The 23,193-nt window shown below is 41.7% G+C and overlaps 1 protein-coding gene across 5 annotated transcripts; it reads left to right on the forward strand.

Moving 5' to 3' along the window:
* Positions 1-5,238: 5,238 nt before the first annotated feature.
* On the forward strand, positions 5,239-22,675 carry LOC106573938 (hippocampus abundant transcript 1 protein). 5 transcript variants are annotated; one of them, XR_006759766.1, is made up of 13 exons: positions 5,239-5,506; positions 9,097-9,192; positions 9,866-9,928; positions 10,025-10,152; positions 10,406-10,520; positions 10,769-10,987; positions 15,466-15,579; positions 17,033-17,104; positions 18,885-18,997; positions 19,087-19,184; positions 19,717-19,883; positions 20,638-20,904; positions 22,399-22,675. XR_006759766.1 is itself a non-coding variant. In XM_014149411.2 (13 exons), the coding sequence occupies exons 4-13, from the start codon at positions 9,902-9,904 to the stop codon at positions 20,842-20,844; spliced, it is 1,260 nt and encodes a 419-aa protein (XP_014004886.1). In that variant the 5' UTR covers positions 7,366-7,441; positions 7,731-7,791; positions 9,097-9,192; positions 9,866-9,901; the 3' UTR covers positions 20,845-22,089. The 5 variants fall into 5 exon arrangements, 4 of the variants coding, with proteins under 4 accessions (XP_014004884.1, XP_014004887.1, XP_014004886.1 ...); XM_014149411.2 differs by lacking the exons at positions 5,239-5,506; positions 22,399-22,675 and adding exons at positions 7,366-7,441; positions 7,731-7,791 and having other exon boundaries at positions 20,638-22,089; XM_014149409.2 differs by lacking the exon at positions 22,399-22,675 and having other exon boundaries at positions 20,638-22,089.
* The last annotated feature ends 518 nt before the right edge of the window (positions 22,676-23,193 follow it).

A 23,193-nucleotide genomic window follows, 5' to 3' on the forward strand; every position in this document is an offset into this window, starting at 1 on the left:
AATTAACTAGGAGGTCGGGGCACCAAGGAAAATATTCAGATCACAAAGTTATAATTTTTCTAATATAATTTTCAGATATTATAATATCTGATCTATTAGTCTTCTGATTAATGATGTATTAGTTTACCTCGTCAGTCTCATTCCAAACGTCGTAAATTGTTGGTTATCTGCACGATCCCAGTCTTCACTATGAGTCATCCATACATCAATTGTCTTAAAATCATTTATTTACTAACTAAGTAATTCACAGAAATTCATAACAAACAGTAGCTATGGTTTCAAGGAAATGATAGGAGAATGTGCCCTAGTGGGCTAAACCGGCATGGCGGCTTGTTAGACAAAAGGTTGATAAGAGTTGATAATTATAACAATTGATATGCTAAACCTTTGCATATGAACGCTCACTCATTCGGGAACAATTGCAATCAATACATTTATTTACGCTCAGTGTGTCGTCGGGGTCTTTGTTGAAAAGTTTGTTCTGTTGGAGAGTTTTGTCCCCGTTCTCTCTCTCTCTCTCTCTCTCTCTCTCTCTCTCTCTCTCTCTCGGTTAGAATGGATATTTCAAAGTGACATTCATTAATGTCGTTATAGGACAGATGTTTCGTCGGTCTTCGCTTTCAATGATACCGAATTCCTAGCTGCAGACTAGTAATCAATATCAAAGACTTGTTATTATTCTGTCGGTATCAATAGTCTAAGAGTTTAACCACGTGGTATGGTTAAAGTTCAGACAGAGTAATGCATGGTCTCCAACGTTTAGCCACTCGTAATGGAGGTTAAGCTCGGTCTGGTGATAGAAACCCTGGGTGGGGGTTATATTCGGAATTCGGAAAAAGGCTGTCTCATGACGCCAGGTCCCGTCTGTTCATGGGGGCGTGCCGATGACTTGGTGAAACTTCAAACAGAAATTCAATTCTCTCACATTAACATCTTACAAGCATCCCAACATATTCCAAATAGCTTTATCCTTATTCATTCATTTTATACAACCATTAGATGTAAGTCTCACAACTGAGGCTATTATATAAACAGCGTATATAAACAGCGCCATGGTAATGTGGCCGTATTGTCTCTCATGAGTTTCACAAAATTGTACCAAACGGACCAGTTCGTAGCTGGATTCGTCACCGATCTTTTTTACCTTCTCCCGAACATAAATGTCGTTCGGTTCTCCAGTCCTGTGAGGTGGAAGAATTCATGGGTTCTTTCTATGAAACCCACTCTGTCTCAAAACTGTGGCCATGAGGCAGGACATTCTTTTAGGAATTTACGACTGCTTTCACAGAGTCTGGGTAGGGGGAGGTAGGGGGATGGTGCATAGAAAACCCAAAGAGGGCAACGCCATGACAGAGAGGAGAAACATAAATGGGGGGGAAACCAGTGGGCCTAAGCCCACTAATTTGCTTCACCCAGTGGATATTGACTAAACCAAAATATACTCTCCTGTAAATGTAATAGAACTCACCCCGGGGAAAGAAACGGTTAGTTGAAAATGTACAACGACTGGATAGCGGGGTAACGGATCCAAATTCCAAGAAGATATCAGCAGTTCAGTCCCAGGACAGCACGGATAACAAAAAACAAACAAACTGCATCTTATCCCCCAGAGAGACCATCCTGGTTCAGACGTTGTTCAGTTCTTTGAGAAAAGTGAACACTTCTCCCGGTGTGTTGAAGAGATGGCTTCGGCCTTTGTACGGAACTTTCATCCGCTCAGGGTGGATGAGGTAGCCGGTGATGTTCTTCTCCTTCAGTGCTTTGGCGGCAGGTCTGAACTGCTTGCGACGTCTGGCGAGATCCGCACTCATATCCGGGAAAAGGCTGACCCTCTTGCTATCGATGGTGATTTCCCCTTTGGCTCTTGGGAGTTGCAGTATCTTCTCTCTGTCCTGGAAACGGAGGAACCTGATCAGGACGGCCCGTGGGGAGTCATCTGGCCGGGGTTTCGACGCTGATGTTCTGTGGGCGCGTTCGATTTCCAGCGGCTTGGTGAAGTTGGTTATGCCTAGGACATCCGGGATCCATTGAGTGAAGAAACGGACCGGGTCACAGCCCTCGCTGTCCTCTTTCAATCCCACCACACGGATATTGCTGCGTCTGCTCTGGTTCTCCATCTGGTCTACCTTGTTTTTGAGGTAGGCATTGTCATTCTGCAGTTGTATCAGAACCTGGTCATGTCGAATGATGGTATCTTCAACTGTGTTAATGCGCAACTCAGCTTCAGTCATTCTCAAAAGGAGATCATTCATGGAGGATTTCAGTTCGTCTATGGAAGAATGGAGTTCAGCCGATTTCTTGTCAATTTTCAGAGAAAGACCTTTGCTACCATCCTGAATTTCCCGGAGGAGAGTAGCAAGCATGTCGGCAGGCTCGCTTGCTACTCTAGCATTAGCCCTCATAACTGAGTTATGAGGGGTAATGCTAATCTTGCTAGCTGAAGCGTTATCGTTATCTTGGGAATCAACAACGTTTTGGTCGTCCTTCTTGCCTCTCGGTCGGAGGTCCATGGCTCTTTGGGAAGGTAAGTACTTGACAATTTATCAGCCGATGTTAGAATATTGTTTCAACGTTGTTATTTAGGTAATAATGGAATAACTTTGAAGAGCTCGGTTTGTCAACGTCTGCTCAGCTCCGCGGCATCACGTGCTCCCGGAAGGAATGATTTTTAAATGGACTGCCCTTGCCCGGAAATTCGTCACTCGTTCATCCCGCGATGATTGTGTTGTCAGCCACCGGTAGCTTGTGGGTGCTTTATATGCGCTACAGTCAATTATGATTGCATGTCTACTTATATTAACTATATAATTATTAATATAGGCCTACTTTGTGATAGCTAGCAAATTAATTAACTAATTGACGTTAGCCTGCCTAGCTGGAACTTCTGAAGAAGGACAATGTTTTATTTCTCCAAAAGCTAACCAAACAAAAACATAATTACTTTTACAAGACGTGTTTGTCCATTAGTAGCACAATTTCTAACTTATTTACATTTGTTTTTACTTACACTTGTATGTTGACTCCATATTGACATTGAGGTTTTAAGTTTTGGCTGACTTTTGTTAGTGGATGTACAATCATTGCAAATTTAATTGTGGGGTGTTTCAGACCCCGAAGTGAACATAATTGTACACTCACAAACTCCATTAAAAACGAGGGCAGAGGGGCTTATGTAACCAATGTGAAATGGCTAGTTAGTTAGCGGTGGTGCGCACTAATAGCATTTCAATCAGTGACGTCACTCGCTCTGAGACTTGAAGTAGGGTTTCCCCTTGCGTTGCAAGGGCCGTGACTTTTGTGGCGCGATGGGTAACGATGCTTCGTGGGTGTCAGTTGTTGATGTGTGCAAGGGTCCCTGGTTCGAGCCAGGGTTGGGGCGAAGAGAGGGATGGAACCTACACTGTTACACTTACGTTGTAAACTTTTCTTGCTTGGCTAATCATTTGGACCGACGACAAAATGGCCGAGGGGATTCCCCCAAGGGCATAAGGCGAGGGTAAGTGGACTGGGTTTGTCTTTTATGAGTTTGAAATGCAGCTGGTGTGTCTGTTAAGTGTTTGGAATGCAGCCATGGTATCAAGAACAAGATTAAGCTAGCTGAAACGAGTCACTTATGATTCCCCACATGGCAGTTTCTATGGCCATCCAGTTGCCATATTTATACAATATAAACTTTTTTCCATAACGTTATCGAGCCAATTAAGAAGGAATATCACAGTAACTTGTAGGACGTTAGAAGCAAAATTCAGATTTCCTCAAAATAATAAATATTGCAAGCTATGACATGACTTAATACAATCTATTTGAATAATGTTGCAAGAGAAAAAATAATTTGCCCTTATTTAGCTCGCCAGATTATTTGCACAAGGGGGTATGGTATATGGCCAATATACCATGGCTAAGGGCTGTTCTTAAGGATGCCGCAACGTTGAGTGCCTGGATACAGCCCTTAGCCGTGGTATACTGGTCATATATCACAAACCCCCGAGGTGCCTTATTGCTATTATAAACTGGTTACGAACGTAATTAGAGCAGTAAAAATAATTTTTTGTCAAACTTGTGGTATACTGTCTGATACACCACGGCTTTCAGCCAATCAGCATTCAGGGCTTGAACTACCTAGTTTATAATTGTAAATAAATCCCCTTTGTGCATGTGCATTACTATAGTTAAATCCAACAGGAAAGTTTTAGGGATGAAAGTTGGACGGAGGATCTCAATCTCTGAGCAAGGAACACTTGGAAGAACATTTAAAAAAAAATTATGCTAGGCTATTTTCTGGCAATTGTGCTGTCATTATGTGCCAGAAGTTTTCATTTTTCTTTTATTTAACCTTTATTTAACAAGGCAAGTCAGTTAAGAACAAATTCTTATTTACTATGACGGCCTACTTGTAATGCCCCCCCGGCCAAACCCTCCCCTAACCCAGACGATGCTAGGCCAATTGTGGGCCACCCTATGGGACTGCAGATAACGGCTTCTGTGATACATCCTGGGTTCAAACCCGGGTCTGTAGTGACGCCTCTAGCGTTGCGATGCAGTGCCTTACACCGCTGTGCCACTCGGGAGTTAAGACTTCAAACCGTTATAAATGGCCCATTTGCAAGATTTGCATTTTAATAGGCATAGGCTGCAGATTAAAATCTGGGTTTATGATTGTAATTTGACTTTGCTATGGTTTCCTTAGATCAAGGCAGGAAGCCTATAGCCCCTGATAGGCCTACATCTCATTTCAAGTAGTCTACAGTAGCCTAGAAAAGATGTAGGCAAAATGTAACCTGAACGATTAAGCAGCTTGCTTAAGATTAATTGCAAGGTAAGAAGTACTTGTTTCCCAATAGCCTGCTGGAATAGGCTACCGAGGATGGTGTCATAATTTCGATCACTGAATTAAATATGAATAATATGTATATCAACTGAATATGTTTGTCATGATTTGACCTTATATTTTTCCGAGATTCCAGTAGTTTTGAACGCGGCAATACGAGGTCAATTCATGACGTTAGTGATCTTCAGGTCTGAGCTCAAGAAAGAGGCCCGAATTCAGGAGATGGAATTCCGAGTTGGATGACCGTTCAAATTGACTTTTCCCAGTCGGAGCTCGTTTTTTTCCAAGTTCCCAGTTGTTTTGAACGCACAAGTCGGAAGTCGGAGAATTTCAAATTCCCAGGTCGCAGTTGTTTTGAACGCGGCATAATCTTTGATCGCGGGTACATGCACGTCAGAACATCGTGTGATGAGACGTCATTACGTTTTAACAATGTTTTTGCAAAGATGGCGGTGGCTGAGTGAATGGACGAAACAGCCCTTTTAGTTCGAACATTTGATTTATTCCGTTTCTTATCCAACATAATCTGATTTAAATAGTTTGTCTTAAATGTCTTAACAGATATATTCTGATTAAACAAATAACTAGAATGGTAATATGACACAGAGCAAAAAGAAGAAACGGGCGAATCGCAGTCTCCTGCTGGCGAAAAAAATTATTATCAAGGATGGAGGAACGGTGAGTTTACACCAAAATCGCACTATTTGGCATCGAATTTCTTGAGATTAGTTTGCCGCATGTGGTATGTCTGTCTACAATATGTGAAATTTAACGCGCTAGCTCGTTCTGCTTGCCAGCGCCCTGGGGGAAGTTCCAATGCCTCTTCCTAGTCCTCTCAAAAACAACAGTGCTAGCTACGTCAGCTAGCTAACGTATCTGCTGGTGCTAACTAACGTTGGCTACTTGTTTAGTTCCGTGTAACGTTAGCTTCTTGTTTAGTTCCGTGTAACGTTAGCTAGTTATCCTCTCGTAAAGGTATAGCTTCTCACTCAGCAGTATGGTAGCTACACTACATGACCAAAAGTATGTGTACACCTGCTCGTCGAACATCTCATTCCAAATTCATGGGCATTAATATGGAATTGGTCTCAACTTTGCTGCTATAACAGCCTCCACTCTTCTGAGAAGGCTTTCCACTAGATGTTGGAACATTTCTGCGGGGACTTGCTTCCATTCAGCGACGAGCATTAGTGAGGTCGGGTAGTGATGTTGGGCGATTAGGCCAGACTCACAGTTGGCATTCCAAAGGTATTCGATGGGGTTGAGGTCAGGGCTCTGTGCAGGCCAGTAAAGTTCTTCCACACTGATCTCGACAAACCATTTCTGTATGGACCTCGCTTTGTGCACAGGGGCAATGTCATGCTGATACAGGAAAGGGCCTTCCCCAGACTGTTGCCACAAAGTTGGAAGTACAGAAACGTCTAGAATGTTATTGTATGCTGTAGCGTTGAGATTCCCCTTCACTGGAACTATGGGGCCTAGCTCGAACCATGAAAAACAGCCCCAGACTATTATTCCTACTCCACCAAACTTTACAGTAGGCAGCATTTTGGCAGGTAGCGTTCTCCTGGCATCCGCCAAATCCAGATTCTTCTTTCGGACTGCCAGATGGTGAAGCATGATTCATCACTCCAGAGAACATGTTTCCACTGCTCCAGAGTCCAATGGCAGTGAGCTTTACACCACTCCAGCCAATACTTGGCATTGCGATCTTAGGCTTGTGTGCGGCTGCTCAGCCATGGAAACCCATTTCATGATGTTCCAGACGAACGTTCTTGTGCTGACATTGCTTCCTGCAGCAGTTTGGAACTCTGTAATGGGTGTTGCAACCGAGGACAGGCAATTTTTATTTTTTTAAACACGCGCCTCTGCACTCAGCGGTACGGTTCGTTGCTCCTAGACGTTTCCACTTCACAATAACAGCACTTACAGTTGACCAGGGCAAAAATTTGACAAGCTAACTTGTTGGAAAGGTGTCAGCTTATTAGGGTGCCACGTAGTGCTGGGCAATATGGCCAAAATACCATATCGCGGTATTAAAAAAAAATGTTGACACTATTTTTTACATTTTTTTTTTTTGCTTTATAAGTAGTGCATGAGCTCAGGGTGGCAACACATACATTCTAAGTGATTTCAATGGGTCTTTCTCCATTCTGATTGTTTTATACTGTTCAATTCAACCCAAAATATTTTTTTTCCATTTTCATATATTTCTGCATTTACTGCACTCATTTGAGATAATTTCCACTCTGCCATGTAGGGCTGCACTGTATAGGCAAACAATCTAAAACTTATTTTGAACCAAATATTGCAATCGCGATTTGACATATAATTTAGAGCAAAACACTTAAGTGAAAAGTTGGAATCATGGAAATAGAATTATTATTTTAATTCTATAGTTAGAATATGATAGTGGGCACTTTGAATAGTGTTGTTTGACATGAAAACGAAGGAGCATGCCAGGGAGGAGTTATTGTGATAGGGTAGGAACGAAAGTGTAGATAATTGTTTCCTATGGGACCCTATAATCTTTGGCTACATTGACTGTTTTCTCTTAGCTACTTCATGTAGCTAACATATTAATGCCTCTTGTATTGCTCTTTGATTTAGAAGGTACAGTTGCACAAACAACATGCTGATTTTGAACTACACCATCACTGGTATTATCAGGCAGTATAACTAATTATGTTTATTCTGACTCCTGTACAATTATTAGCTAGCTACCTAGCGATTAGCATTAGCGGCTAACAAGATTTAGGCCCAACTTGCTAAGAAAAGACAAACTAGCTGTTTGCAGATGTGAGCAAAACAAACTAGTAGTGTAATTATAGAACGCTACTGGATTTATATGAAGAAGCAGATTGAAAACAGCTTTGTTGCATGTGCTGCTTTGACCATGCAGACTGAACGCAGGTGTCTTGTGGTCGAGGAACAACTAACAGAGTTGCCAACTAATTTTCGGGGTAAGTTGCTGGAGGCAGGTTGATTTGTTGCTAAATGACGTTGTGATGTTATTGCGTGATAATGTAAAACTGCGTCATTACGTAGAATACACAATAACGTTTCTCAAATTGACTGGCCATCTCGGCAAAAAATATGATTTGACATTTGTTCAGGTACAGACTCCCGCTCTTTTCTGTACTTCTGGCTGTACAATTTTGATTGAGACATGTTGATTGATGTCGTAAATTCTGTTCAAGATCAAGCATTCGTGACCAACTATATTCATTGGGTTTGGCTCGTCGAACCTGTACTACTTCTGCTGCAGTCAGCCAACAATGATTTGCAATTTGCTGTAATTGCTGCTGGCCTGCTGCTGCCAGTGTTCGAGATGAGCGCCTGCTGCTGACGTTACTCGCAATGCACTTTTGCAGCCAGGCACGTATGTTGTGACTGATTGTGTGACAGAGAAAATCGTTTTTGTGTCATTTAGAGGGGAAATGCATGCATTTTATCATTTCAGTCACTTTTCAAAAGTTGCTAAAAGTTCAAAATAAATTTTTTAAAGTAGCTAAATTTGTTGCTAGGTGCTGTTTGGAAAAAAAGGTTGCCAGGGTAGTCTGAAAAGTTGCTAAATCTAGCAACAAATTGCAAAGTTGGCATCACTGACAACAAATGCGCTCCTTGAGTGGCAGGGCGGGGCTTGGTCTGTGTGGAAAGCTGCATGGAGAGAGAGCGGAGAGAGATGACTCAAGTAGCGAAATAAACTATAAAAATTGAACATGGCGTATCACATTTAACAAATCAAACAATCAAATGCCGTTATAGAAGGTAAAGTAAAAACCCGAATCAGTCCATGCATCAATACCGGTAGACTGCCATGTTGAAAGTCACTGAGCTCTTAAGTACGGTCCATTCTACTGCCAGTGTTTGTCTATGGAGATTGCATGGTCGTGTGCTCAATTTTATACACCCGTCAACAAGAGGTGTGGCTGAAACGGCTGAATCCACTAATTGGAAGGGGTGTCCACATACTTTTGGCCATAGTGTATAATCATACACAGGGGACCATATTCCTGCTAACAAAAGTCACATTTGCCAAGACTGCCACTACTGGCTCTTCCAATGTGGGAAATGTAACTTTAGGAGAGTCAATAATGGCAGATATGAATTCTGTTGTTGATGACTGTAAGCAGGAAGTTGCCATACTGTGTATAATGATGTCCTATTGCTGAGTTTACCTTTAAATATATCTTATTTGAAAGTAAGATCATTGAGTATTGCTTGTTGACATACTTACATTGACATACTTCTACTCTGTTCACCAGGCACAAGGTTTCGGAGCTCCCAGCGTCTACCATGCTGTAATTGTCATCTTTTTGGAATTTTTTGCCTGGGGCCTTCTTACAGCACCCACTTTGGTGGTAGGTTGTCGTCTTTATTACCTATTATTTCAAACAGAATGATTTGTTGGCTGCTGATGAAACTGTTTAAACAATAAGGCCCCTGGGGGATTGGTATATGGACAATTTACAACGGCTAAGGGCTGTTTTTAATGCTCGATGCAACGCAGTGCCTTGACACAGCCCTTAGCCTTAGTATATTGGACATAGATCACAAACCCTGACGTGCCTTATTGCTATTATAAACTAGTTACCAATATAATTAGAGCAGTAAAAATACATGTTTTGTCATACCCGTGGTATACGGTCTGTTATAAACTGGGTGGTTCGAGCCCTGAATGCTGGTTGGCTGAAAGCCGTGGTATATGAGACCGTATACCACGGGTATGACAAAATATTTATTCTTAATTTTCTAATCACATTTTAACTAGTTTATAATAGCAATACGGCACCTCAGGGGTTTGTGTTAAATGGCCAATATACAACGGGTAAGGGTTGTATACAGGCTCTCCGTGTTGCGTCATTCTTAAGAACAGCCCTTAGCCGTGGTATATTGGCCATATACCATACCCCCTTGGGCCTTCTTGCTTAAATGTACCATGGCTGTCAGTCAATCAGCATTCAGGGCTCGAACCACCCAGTTTATAATCACAATTAAGTCTCCACTATGTGTCCTTATCCCCTTGTTATCCAGGTCCTACATGAGACATTCCCGAAGCATACGTTTCTAATGAATGGCTTGATCCAGGGGGTAAAGGTATGGTGTTTGAACATGTGTTATTATTTTGAACAGCACATATAGTTACACTTCAATTCTATTTCCATTCATTGGGTGTGTCTTATTGTCTTTCAGGGCCTGCTGTCTTTCCTGAGTGCTCCTCTGATTGGTGCCCTGTCTGATGTGTGGGGTCGGAAGTCTTTTCTCCTGCTTACTGTTTTCTTCACCTGCGCTCCCATTCCACTGATGAAGATAAGCCCCTGGTACGATGGCACGCAACCAGAGAGCGTCCATAGTTACTGAGATCACCATTCAAATGAATCCTAGTTCTATGGAATCTATTGTGGTTAAACAAATTGGGAAGATCTGAACTTCATGCTGAATTTCATACTGTTCTACTCTACACTATTCTATATTTTATGCAAGATTCATTAGCTAATATAATGTGATGTGTTGAGATGGAACTGAGAGTCAAGTGTAATAATAACTGAGTGCCATATCCTGCCTCTGTTTCAGGTGGTATTTTGCAGTTATATCAGTGTCCGGTGTGTTTGCTGTAACCTTCTCCGTGGTCTTTGCCTATGTGGCTGACATCACGCAGGAGCATGAACGCAGCATGGCCTATGGACTGGTGTGTATCAGACATTACCTACACAATTTATTCTAATCTTCAAGTTTACCACCTCACCTTTTTTGGTTCAGTGATTTGTGGTCCATTTCTGGCTAAAATAGTTATACCCTTTAGAACCTATTTGCATTATGGTCCCACTTAACAAAGTAGACATTTTGCACAAACTCAAGAAAGTGAAACTCCAATTTGATTTAAAGAGTGGTAGTTGAAGATTTAGTCAGTAAACCACCTCTACTCTTGTCCGTTAGGTGTCGGCCACCTTTGCTGCTAGCCTGGTGACGAGCCCGGCCATCGGAGCCTACCTGGGCCGTGTGTATGGTGACGGCCTGGTGGTGGTGCTGGCCTCGGCCATCGCTATGCTGGACATCTGCTTCATCCTGGTGGCCGTGCCAGAGTCTCTGCCTGAGAAGATGCGGCCAGCATCCTGGGGGGCTCCCATCTCCTGGGAGCAGGCTGACCCCTTTGCTGTGAGTACATGGTCCACTTCTAAAGGCTGTCAGTTTCTCTACCCCATGAATTATCCAACTGTTATGTTTATGTACCCCATTAGTGTGCTTTTAGAGTTCAATATGATTTGGATTGGCCAGATGAGATGCCTTCTCTTGACATCGATAGGCTTTATGGCAAATTACATGAGGATTCAAGAAATAAAGGTTTAGCCTAGTCCTACCAATGTACAAATATATTGGCTTGTTTGGGAAACATTCTCAAACCTGTTGAAGATGTGTGCTTCACTTCGGCACTGATCAGTGGTAGTAGCTAGAATTTGGTGGGTCTCTGAGACTGAGGAGAAAATGGACATTTCCTTTCTACCGCGTCACAGTCCTGATGACACACACACACACACAATGGTATCAACGGAATTGGTGGTGGAGGCAGGTATTGTTCTTGGTAAAAAGAGGGCTCAGTAATAGAATGTGGTGAGAATGGCTGTGCTGCAAGACCTTGTCCTCTTGACTGACAGCCATGGCTTCCCTTATGGAAGCATTATAGCATCTGGTTGTGTGTTGACACTTTCAACTAGCTTCTCATGTTACCAGTGGTCCTCTTCAGTCTTACCATTTGCCTCCACAATAACTCAATCACTTAAAATTAATGTTTTCATTAGATTTCATAAAAGAACAAGACCAACTGAGATGTTGTATGCATTTGGGAAGAGAAACTGACCAATTGTAATGTGGTTAGTTGCAAGAGGTTACACCCTTACAACGAACCACATTACAATTGGTCAGTTTCTCTTCACAAATGCATACATCTCAGTTGGTCTTGTTCATGCATTTGGACTGAATTGTTTGGTACAGGCCATGTTAGTGTACCTCAGCGTTCTGAACAATGTCTTTCTAATTGGGCATAGAAACCAACAGTGCCCTAAACCGGTTAACCGTGCTGAAATGGCACACAAACATCATTTTTTAAAACCACAATGGGATTTACCCAGCACAAGGAACAAGCGTTTAGACCAGGGTGTGTTCTACATCATGCAAACCTGACCTCTCCTAAAATGGGTTGTTTGATGGTCCGTGCTATCTGGTATCCTTGGGATGTCCCGTCTCTAAACGTAACTCTTACCTTAACCGTTTGAAATGTCAATTTCATTGGGGGGTAGGGACATCCCAAACTGTTTGAAGGGGGGAGGGAGTGCTACATGGTATACACAGAGGCAAAACGGGGGCATTATTAACATACTATATACAGAGAGGGGTCTGAAAAGCACATTTCATAATACTCCAAATCGCCTAGGGGCTGCGCCATTAAATGTTTGAAGCTAAATTACACAATGTACAGCAGCTACTCATGGCACAACTTAACAGGTCTTCCTCAGGCAATGTTGAGTGGGAAGGCTATGTTGCTAAAATAAATCAACCTCACACAGGACTTGACATTAACGCTTGTCCGGAACAAGAAAAGAAAATAGTCTGACTAGAAGAATATAGATTTGAGTTGACCGAATAGATTTGTTTTACTTGTCCAAGGTCATATTAAACAATTACTCTGATCAGAATTGGGGGGGTACATTTTGCAGTTTTAAAGCTAATTTCCTGCAATTCTGCTCACTTTGTCATGGGACTGAGAAAGAATTTCCTGAAATTCTACACATTTTTACAATTTTTATTGGTATAGATTTTTTGGAGTGGTCCGCAACTGCTAAATGAATATAAGGGAAACACTGAGACCCATGTGGGCACATTTGTTGATATTACTTGCTATTTACTGAGTTATAGCTATTACTTGGTGTGCATCAGCTGTGTGTGTGCCAGAGAGAGTTAGACATGTGTGTGCTAGAGGAGAGAGTTAGACATTTACAGCAGGTAGGCCTAGCCCATAAAAAAATGACAGACTAACGAGATATCCAATTCAACACATCGTGTAGCCTGGCTAGTAGTTTTTCGGTAGTTAACTATTAAGTGGGGGTGTAAAGGTTCACCAAACCCACGGTTTGGTACGTATTGCAGTTTTGGGGTCACGTTTCGGTACAGCGGGAAAATGAAATGCCAACAGTTACTGTAGTTAAATAAAAATACAAAGGGCTGATATTCCTGATTCCATATGATCATGTGTCATATAATGCCTGATGAGAACACCATCAGGAATAACAACTTTTCTTAAATGAAAACACGATTAATCAACAACACTCAAATAAAGTGCAATATGCGTGTGAAATCAATATGTAAACATGGCTCGGACATTGTATAGGCCTATGCTATAAGGTTTTCTTACAAAGAGAAAAATATGCACTCTTGAGACTCTCATAAAGGGGTCTGTAGCACAGTACTTCTCCCACTCCGGGGCAATGAGATGGGCTGTCACTAAAGCCTTGTTCACACTGCAAGCCTTAATGCTCAAATCAGTTTTGTTTTTTAAATCTGTTTTGGACTACTGATGGTCAAAACAGCAAGTTACGAGTGACCAAATCAGATTTGTGTGTGTGTTCAGACAGCAGTCATTTACTGACAAGGCTATGCTAGTTGTCATACTAACGACAGGTGTGCAGTGGCGTAGGCTGATTGGTGGCGGTACTGGTGCTTCCTATCACTCAGAAGTTGTGTTTCAAACTAAGGTGACAACCCTTCCTATCATGGACGTTTCTCAGTTGCTTTGAATGTTCAAAATCATAGTGTAAAAACACTTTTAAAGCCTCAAAGGATAAGATGATCCAACTTTCAAAATGAGTCCTTTTTGGCTAGCCACAGCAGTCAACTAGGTAGCTGTTTAGCATTCTAGCACATTCACACATTTGTTTGTAAACAATTTACTAGGTAGTTAGCTACCACATGTTCTTGTCAAACTGTCAACAGTGTAGCTACCAAGCAACAAGATATGTTTAAGTCTAAAAACTACTTGAGGGCAAATAAATCAGATTTGACCGTTCAGACACAAGTCACATGGCCAGGAATCAGATTTCTATCTGACTTCAAACCACCTATGAAGGTGGCTTGAAATCAGATTCCAGTCTGTTCCAACTGCAGGAAAAATAACCGATTTGGAATCAGATATGCAAATAAATAGGATTATGATTTACACAAGGTGCTGAAATCCCCTATTCTAAACCACCGAGAATGGGAGCATATCTGTGTCTATAGGCTAAACATACCTATCGCTATTGTAATTTATTTGGCCTTTTCAGAATCCGCTGCGAAGAGCTGATTGAATGCAGCGTTTTGCGTTTCCGTCTTGCTCCTTCCTGGTGGTATGAATCCTTGGGTGATGTCAGCGTAAATGTGTCAACATATTTGAGGTGCTGGGAGCTGCATAGGCTATTCTGGTTGAGCAGTGGCTACGTAGTACTGTTAACGCTCTGTCCATTGCCAGTGTAATCTACTGTGAAGCCAAAATGTTCTCAAACTGGAGATTTAGACGATGATGGAGAATCCTGGTTTATCGACCCCACCACTCGTAATCGTACAGAACAAGTTCCCGAATTTTGATTACAACGTGCATAGCCTATAGGTGTTGTTTGATTATTCTAATTTATTTGATGTTATTCGGGTTCACCGTGCGGACCGAACCAAGGTCCCCATAGCGAATGTTCAATACGAATACATTTACCCTTACACCCCTAATTCTCTGGATATGTTAGATGAAATGGCTTACTTTTTTAATCATAGGCTACCATCTGTTGTCTTACTTGTCACTGATTAAAAAAAATTATATTCTACTGGCTATTGTTGATAGTCTATAAAGAGAGAGCTACAAAAAGACACCTAGCATTGGTCTTGGCTAGCCCACTGTAGGCCTTGGCTAGCCCACTGTAGGCCTTGGCTAGCCCACTGTAGGCCTTGGCTAGCCCACTGTAGGCCTTGGCTAGCCCACTGTAGGCCTTGGCTAGCCCACTGTAGGCCTACAGTATCAATATCTATTTTGCAGTCGGTCTTAAAGGGGCAACATCCTATTTTGAGATGTAATAAATAATTACAGACCTGCTTTAGAAACAAACATTTATGCAATTAATCTAATGCAGTTGTATCAAATAGAGTAATGTCTTGCATTGTAAAATTATATCATACAGCTTTTAATACATAATTAAATAATAACCAAATGTAGCCTATTACTAGCTGGATATAGAGAGAAAGCATACACCCCAATGCATTAACTGCCAGTGAGGGAAAAAAGTTAACATTGAACCATGAGTAAATCTATCCAAATCAATGCAAGAACAGAAGGGCATGCGAAGATGGCTAGTCATTATTAGTCAGGTCATTTAAAAATTGGTGCGACCAAAAGGTTAGTGGAAAAAGCTAGTCTAGAGCCCTGGATTGACCTACAACAATGAGGCTAAAGGATTATTATTTTTTAGTCTGAGCGAAATCTCTCGCTTGCTCTCTGGTTGTGACCCAGTTCTCATAGAAGGCTTTCTTTCCGCCATGAGATGTGTGAAGGAGTGGATGGGTGTTCATTGGTGATAACAATATGATGTACAATCTAAACCTTTGCTTTCTGTCTCCAGTCTCTAAGGAAAGTGGGCCAGGATTCCACTGTGCTGCTCATCTGTATAACAGTGTTCCTGTCCTACCTTCCCGAGGCTGGCCAGTACTCCAGCTTCTTTCTCTACTTACGACAGGTCTGTCTGCAATGTATTCTGTCAAACGTGTGGCCCAAATAAACAGTGCGTGTGTGTGAGATGCATGTCAGATGTGTCCACCTCCTTCCTGTATTAAAATTATGCTCAAATGTTTATTCTATTCTACTACCATTTACTTTGTTTGTATTCTTATATTGTATTATTTCTTATTGTTGTTGCATTGTCGAGAAGAACCTGCAAGTAAGAATTTCGTTGGACGGTGTATCCTGTACATAAGACAAATTTACCTTTTGAGTTGTTATTGCCATGATCAATGTCACGGAGGTCAAGTCCCCTTCATAGTCAAAATATTTGGCAGACTTGTCGAGGGGGTTTGACTATAGTTCATTTGAAGAACATTGCAAAGTAATTTCATAAATGGTCCGTTACACTGTTCATTGCTGTTCTTTGCTGCTTGCAGCTACACTACATGCTCGTCGAACATCTCATTCCAAAATCATGGGCATTAATATGGAGATGGTCCCCCATTTGCTAACAGCCTCCACTCTTCTGGGAAGGCTTTCCACTAGATGTTGGAACATTGCTGCAGGGTCTTGCTTCCATTTAGCCACAAGAGCGTTAGTGAGGTTGGACACTTTGTGCATGGGGGCATTGTCATGCTGAAACAAGAAGGGGCCTTCCCCAAAGTTGGATGCACAGAATTGTCTAGAATGTTATTGTATGCTGTAGAGTTAAGATTTCCTTTCACTGGAACTACAGGGCCTAGCCGAACCATGGAAAACAGCCCCAGACCATTATTCCTCCTCCAACAAACTTTACAGTTGGCACTATGCATTGGGGCAGGTAGCGTTCTCCTGGTATCTGCCAAACCCAGATTTCTCCGTCGGACTGCCAGATGGTAAAGCATGATTCATAACTCCAGAGAACGTGTTTCCACTGCTCCAGAGTCCAATGGCGGCGAACTTTCCACCACTCCAGCTGACGCTTGGTATTGCGCATGGTGATTTTTAAGCTTGTGTGTGGCTGCTCGGCCATGGAAACCCATTTCTTGGAAGCTTCCGACAAACAGTTTTTGTGCTGACTATTTTTACGCGCTTCAGCACTCGGCGGTCCTGTGCTTGTGGGCTACCACTTCGCAGCTGAGCCGTTGTTGCTCTTAGACGTTTCCACTTGACAATAACAGCACTTACAATTGACTGGGCAGCTCTAGTAGGGCAGAAATGTCAAACTTACTTGTTGGAAAGGTTGCATCCTATGGTGGTGCCACTTTGAAAGTCACTGAGCTTTTTAGTATGGGCCATTCTACTGCCAATGTTTGGCTATGGCGATTGAATGGCTGTGTGCTGAAAGAGCCAAATCCACTAATTTCAGGGGTGTCTACATGTAGTGTATATTCAGCTAAATCATTGTCTTTGCTTGATGATGGGTGTAGTTACTTTGGTCTCACTGGCAGTACAATCACATGCATTTTGTTTAATTTTTTCCCCTACAGATTATGGGATTTTCACCTGAAAGTGTTGCAGCTTTCATAGCTGTTCTAGGACTGCTTTCAATCGTTGCACAGGTTAGTTGTCATTCAATTAACACGTACAGTGCCTTCATAAAGTACTCATACCCCTTGAATTATTCTACATTTTGTTGTGTTACAGCCTGAATTCTAAATGGATTAAATAGGTTATTTTCTCACCCATCTACACACAATGCCCCATAACGACAGTGAAAACGTGTTTAGAGATTATTTTTTTGTGCAATTTTATTGAAAATGAAAAATAAATATTATTTTATAAGTATTCACACCCCTTTGCTATTACACTCCAAATTTAGCTTGGGTGCATCCAATTTCCTTTGATCATCCTTGGGATTTCACTACAACTTGATTGGAGTCCACGTGTTGTCAATTCAATTGTTTGAACATGATTTAGAAAGAAACTCAACTGTTTATATAAGGTACCACAGTTGACAGTGCATGTCAGAGCAGAAACTATACCATGAAGCCCAAGGAACTGTCTGTGGGGCTCTGATATAGAATTGTGATGAGGCATATATCTGGGGAAGGGTATAAAACTATTTCTACAGTGTTGAAAGTTTCCAAGAGCACAGTTGTCTCCAACATTGGGAAATAAAATTAAAAAAATATGGAACTACACAGACTGCCTAGATCTGGCTGAGCAACCAAGGAAAACATTTGTTTAACCCTTATTTTACCAGGTAAGTTGACTAACCACACATTCTCATTTACAACAACGACCTGGGGAATAGTTACAGAGGAGAGGAGTGGGGAAGAATGAGACAATTGGAAGAAGGACCTTGGTCAGGGAGGTGACCAGGAACCCAATGACCACTGACAGAACTGCATAGTTCCTTGGCTAAGATGGGAGAACCTGCCAGAAGGAGAACAATCTATAGCACCTCACCAATCTAGGCTTTATGGAAGAGTGGCCAGACGGAAGCCACTCCTGAGAAAAAGTCACATGACCACACGCCTAGAGTTTGCAAAAAGGCATGTGAAAGACTGCGAGCATAAGGCAAAATATTCTGTGGTCTGATGAGACAATGTAACTATTTGGTCTGATTTCAAAGCGCTATGCAAAGCTAATCACCCATCTAAAACCATCCCTACCATGAAGCATGGTGGCAGCAGCATCATGCTATGGGGATGCTTTTCAGCAGCAGGGACTGAGACTGGATAGAGGAAACAATGAAAACAGGCAAATCCTTGAGAGCCTGCTTCAAAGTGCAAATGACCTTAGACTGGGGGGCAAAGATTTACGTTCCAACAAGACAATGACCCCAAGTATACAGCCAAAGCAATGCTGGGAAGGCTTCAGAACAAGAATGTGAAAGTCCTTGAGTGACCCAGCCACAGTCCAGACTTGAATCCCATTGAAAATCTGTGGAAAGACTTGAAGATTGCTGTTCACTGCCACTCCCCATCTAACTTAACAGAGCTTGTGAAAATACGCAAGAAAGAATGGGGGGGAATCCCCAAATCCAGATTAATAAATATAAGCAAAGGTGATGCAGACATGCCCAAGATAACTGAAAGCTGCTTCTACAAATTATTGACTCTTCAAAATAAATGTGTTAAAATGTATAAAACGTTTCCACTTAGTCATTATGGGGTATTTCATCCATTTTGAATTCAGGCTGTAACACAACAAAACGTGGAATAAGGGGTATGAATACCGTCTGAAGGCGCTGTAATCCCAATCTCTGCCATGTTATGTTAACCTGGTTTGGGCATTAATGAGAACATTCATTATATGCAATATTAACATTCAAATAAATGCTTTCCAATTATTTATTTATATATATTTATATATTTTTTTTCTTTCCTTTGTCAGACAGTAGTATTAAGTTTACTCATGCGTTCCATCGGGAACAAGAACACTATCTTGCTCGGCCTCGGGTTCCAGATACTACAGCTTGCCTGGTATGGGTTTGGCTCCGAGCCATGGTAAGCTTTTTTAAAGTGACTCATCTGATTCAGGTCAATGAAGAGATACTCTTTCAAGTGACTTAATCTGTTTTCTCTCATCTCTACAGGATGATGTGGGCAGCAGGGGCTCTAGCAGCCATGTCAAGCATCACTTTCCCAGCAATCAGTGCTTTGGTTTCCCGCACTGCTGAACCAGACCAACAAGGTTTGTACTTTGTTATAGTTTTATTTTGCACCTATGCATAGTCACTTTACCCTCTATCTACATGAACATATTAGCTAAATTACCTCGACTAACCCATACCGCTGCACAGTGACTCTGTACTGGTACCCTTTGTATATAGCCTCTTTATACTGTAGTTATTTTATTACTATTTTTCCTTTAGTTTATTTAGCACATTGTTTTTTACTTTTTAACTCTTCATTGTTGGTTAAGGGCTCATATGTAAGCATTTCACGGTAAGTTGTATTCAGCGCATGTGACAAATACATTTTTATTTGATTTTGCACGTTCTTCGATTCATCTATTGGCCTGGTCGTAATTGGAAATGAGAAATGGTTCTCAGTTAATTAAAGGGGGAGTTCAGTGAAATTACATTTTAAGATGTTTGTTTCCTTCAAGGAAAGGAAATAATTATAAATATGTAATTTTTCTGAACTATCCCTTTAACTTGCCTGGTGAAGTAAAGGTTGAATGCAATCCAATCGATAAATTATTGTTGGCTGTCATCTCACAGGAGTGGGCCAGGGGATGGTGACAGGTATCCGGGGGCTGTGTAACGGCCTGGGCCCAGCGCTCTACGGCTTCATCTTCTACATCTTCCACGTGGAGCTGGATGCGCCCCCAGATGGCAACGGGGACACTCCGGTCCATACTCAAGCCCACCTTCAGCTCCTCCCACAGGTTAGCCCCCAGCTCCCCAACCCCAACCTTTTCTGCTCCTCTCACAAGTTAGCCCCCAGCTCCCCAATCTTTTCAGCTCCTCCCACAGGTTAGCCCCCAGAGCCACATCCCCAACCTTTTCTGCTCCTCCCTCAGGTTAGCCCCCAGAGCCACATCCCCAACCTTTTCTGCTCCTCCGCCTTATTGTTTAGATCTTTAGCCCGAACCCGATGGGGCTTGAATTTTCAGGCCCAATCAAACCTCTACTCGGCCTCACAATACACAACCGGAACCAGCCAGATAATACATTTGACTTAGTTAGCGTAGACTTTGAAGGTTTGTTTTGACAGCCAGGATACCTCCTCAAAAATGACCAGACAGTTTAACAAGGTTCTATCCCTGTCTTAAAAGTTACTATGATTATTTAGACACTATGCACACTTAGAGGGTTTTGGGCGCTATTTAATGTTAACTAGTTATTTTTTTTTACATTTTTTATTTTTTTACATTTTAGTCATTTAGCAGACGCTCTTATCCAGAGCGACTTACAGTAGTGAATGCATACATTTCATTTCATACATTTTTTTTCTGTGCTGGCCCCCCGTGGGAATCGAACCCACAACCCTGGCATTGCAAACACCATGCTCTACCAACTGAGCTACAGGGAAGGCCGTTATCAAGTATCAATACACTTGTGTAACTCTAATTTGTTAAATGTTCCTAATTTTGTCACTTCAGGTATGGAAGATGTGAACCTTTTATTTCCTCCTCTCAGAGTTCCATCATTCCTGGCCCGCCCTTCCTCTTCGGAGCATGCTCAGTGCTACTAGCGCTCCTGGTGGCACTCTTCATACCAGAGCAACCTCACCTAGGCCTCCGGCCCGGCAGCTGGAAGAAGCACAGCTCTCCCCACGGACACCCTCACAGCCTGCGGCCGCCCGGGGAGGCCAAAGAGCCCCTACTGCAGGACTCAAACGTGTAACACTGGCTACTTAGGCCAGATGCCCTCCCTCTTCACAAAGAAAGAGAGCTCCTTATATAGGTATAACAGACAGCAATCTAAAAGCTATATTAAGAGTTACCACTATATATGTATACATAGGAGTATATGTTGTTGAGAGAAAGTTCTATCCAAAGGCACTATTTGCAATGGCTTATATTTATTGATTTTTTTTGTTTTTTCCTTGAACTTTTACAACAACAAAAATATTCCCTGGACCGTTGTTTTGATGATATTGAACAGGGGCATAGCTCACTCAGGGACATACACCTGGTAAGACGGGGCTGTTTCTGAACAGTGTTCCACAATCAGAAGAGGGCATCTGCACAACAAAAGCAACCTAGAAAGATAAACGCATCACAAAGACTGGTTAGTCCTCTAGAATTCAGCTTTACGGAACGTGGTGTGAGAAAGACACTGCTGGGCCAAGTTGGAAATTCAGGTGGCATTTCCCCAGATCTCAGCATAAAAAGCCTTAATCCACATAACCATGGAATGTGAAAACGCAATGGACTTGGAATGGTACAGCTGAATTTTTAAAGCAACCTTTATTTTGACGCTCATATCAAACTGCTGCCTATATGAATTCCTACTACCACTTCGTCAGACTGACTGGTGCCTTCCCTTGGCTTTGAAAATGCTGTTTGGGGGGTTGGGAGTGTTACTTTTTGACGGGACCACAATGAGATCTTGAATTGCCCCCTGATCGCTCTCTCTGACATCACGGAATGTGTGACAGATTGGCTTGGTATTTTTAGTCTTTTATTCTCATTTGTATGTGTACACGGCCAAGTCCCTGACATGTACGGATCGTACAGTTACAGGAAATGATCATACAAGAAGGGTTTGCCTTTTTTAAATATCTCGTCGTCAGCCAACACGTTGCATAGTTACGGAATCCGTAGATCCATCTCCAGTGGCCTTCTATAAACCATTTCACTTGTACAAACAATGCGCTCTTGTTTTAACTTGCTAATTGACCAAATACCAAAAAAGTACATATTGAATCATGAAAGTTGTGAAATATTAGTTGTGTGCTCTAGTTATTTATGAGTTGGTGTTCTGTAAAACATTGCAATTTCTTAATACTGTATGCTGTTTTCTTTTTCATGTATTGTAATATTGTTTTGCTGCCTTAGTTCAACCTTTTAAACATAATTGTTGACTGACCTTGTAAATATACATTAAGAATAGAACCATGCATTTCAATAAAGTGGAATATTTTGATGTATGTTGGATTTATGGCTGGGAAACCTGTGCTGTTTTAGGTGAACAGAACATTGAGCCAAATCCAAACCACTATGACAAGTCCATACTGTAGTTAATGCATCTGGTAGTCAATGCATTTTATGGTTCCACCCATATCCTTTAATTGTACACTCTAAGATAATATTGTTTTATTTTTGTTTTCCAAGTTATACTGTGTTGGGCAGCAGACTCCATCTCGCCTGTTGTCAAATATACATTGCAGGCAGTTATATTCCCAAGAAAACATTTAACCTCATGCTATGTTTCTTATCTTACAATTTCTTTTAGGTAAGGTCATTGAGCAATGCAACGATTTCAGGAAATCCACAAGATGCATATCAACTTCTCAGTTTGAAGATGACAAACCAGCTAATGTATACTGAACAAAAATATAAATGCAACCATTTAAAAGATTTTACTGAGTTACAATTCATAAGGAAATCAGGCAATTTTGTCTGGTTTTAGACCCCATCATAGCACTGAGACTGCACTTGTGAAGGTGGTAAATTACCTTTTAATGGTGTCAGACTGAGGCTCTGCATCTGTCCTCGTGCTGCATTTGATACCATCGATCACCACGTTCTTTTGGAGAGATTGGAAACCCAAATTGGTCTACACGGACAAGTTCTGGCCTGGTTTAGATCTTATCTGTCGGAAAGATATCAGTTTGTCTCTGTGGATGGTTTGTCCTCTGACAAATCAACTGTAAATTTCTGTGTTCCTCAAGGCTCCGTTTTAGGACCACTATTGTTTTCACTATATTTTACCACTTGGTGATGTCATTTGGAAACATAGTGTTAACTTTCAATGCTATGCGGATGACACACAGCTGTACATTTCAATGAAACATGGTGAAGCCCCAAAATGTCCCTCCCTGGAAGTTTGTGTTTCAGACATAAGGAAGTGGATGGTGGCAAATTGTATACTTTTAAACTCAGACAAAACAGAGATGCTTGTTCTAGGTCCCAAGAAACAAAGAGATCTTCTGTTGAATCTGACAATTAATCTTGATGGTTGTACAGTCGTCTCAAATAAAACTGTGAAGGACCTCGGCGTTACTCTGGACCCTGATCTCTCTTTTGA

Source organism: Salmo salar, chromosome ssa16 (assembly GCF_905237065.1).
Source record: "Salmo salar chromosome ssa16, Ssal_v3.1, whole genome shotgun sequence".
In the NCBI taxonomy this organism is placed as follows: Eukaryota; Metazoa; Chordata; class Actinopteri; order Salmoniformes; family Salmonidae; genus Salmo; species Salmo salar.

Coding starts and splice junctions, on each gene's coding strand:
- LOC106573938 (XM_014149409.2), top strand. CDS start 5,426: ATGACACAGAGCAAAAAGAAGAAACGGGCGAATCGCAGTCTCCTGCTG. Junction 9,929..10,024: donor GCTTGATCCAGGGGGTAAAG/GTATGGTGTTTG, acceptor ATTGTCTTTCAG/GGCCTGCTGTCTTTCCTGAG. Junction 10,521..10,768: donor GCAGCATGGCCTATGGACTG/GTGTGTATCAGA, acceptor CTTGTCCGTTAG/GTGTCGGCCACCTTTGCTGC.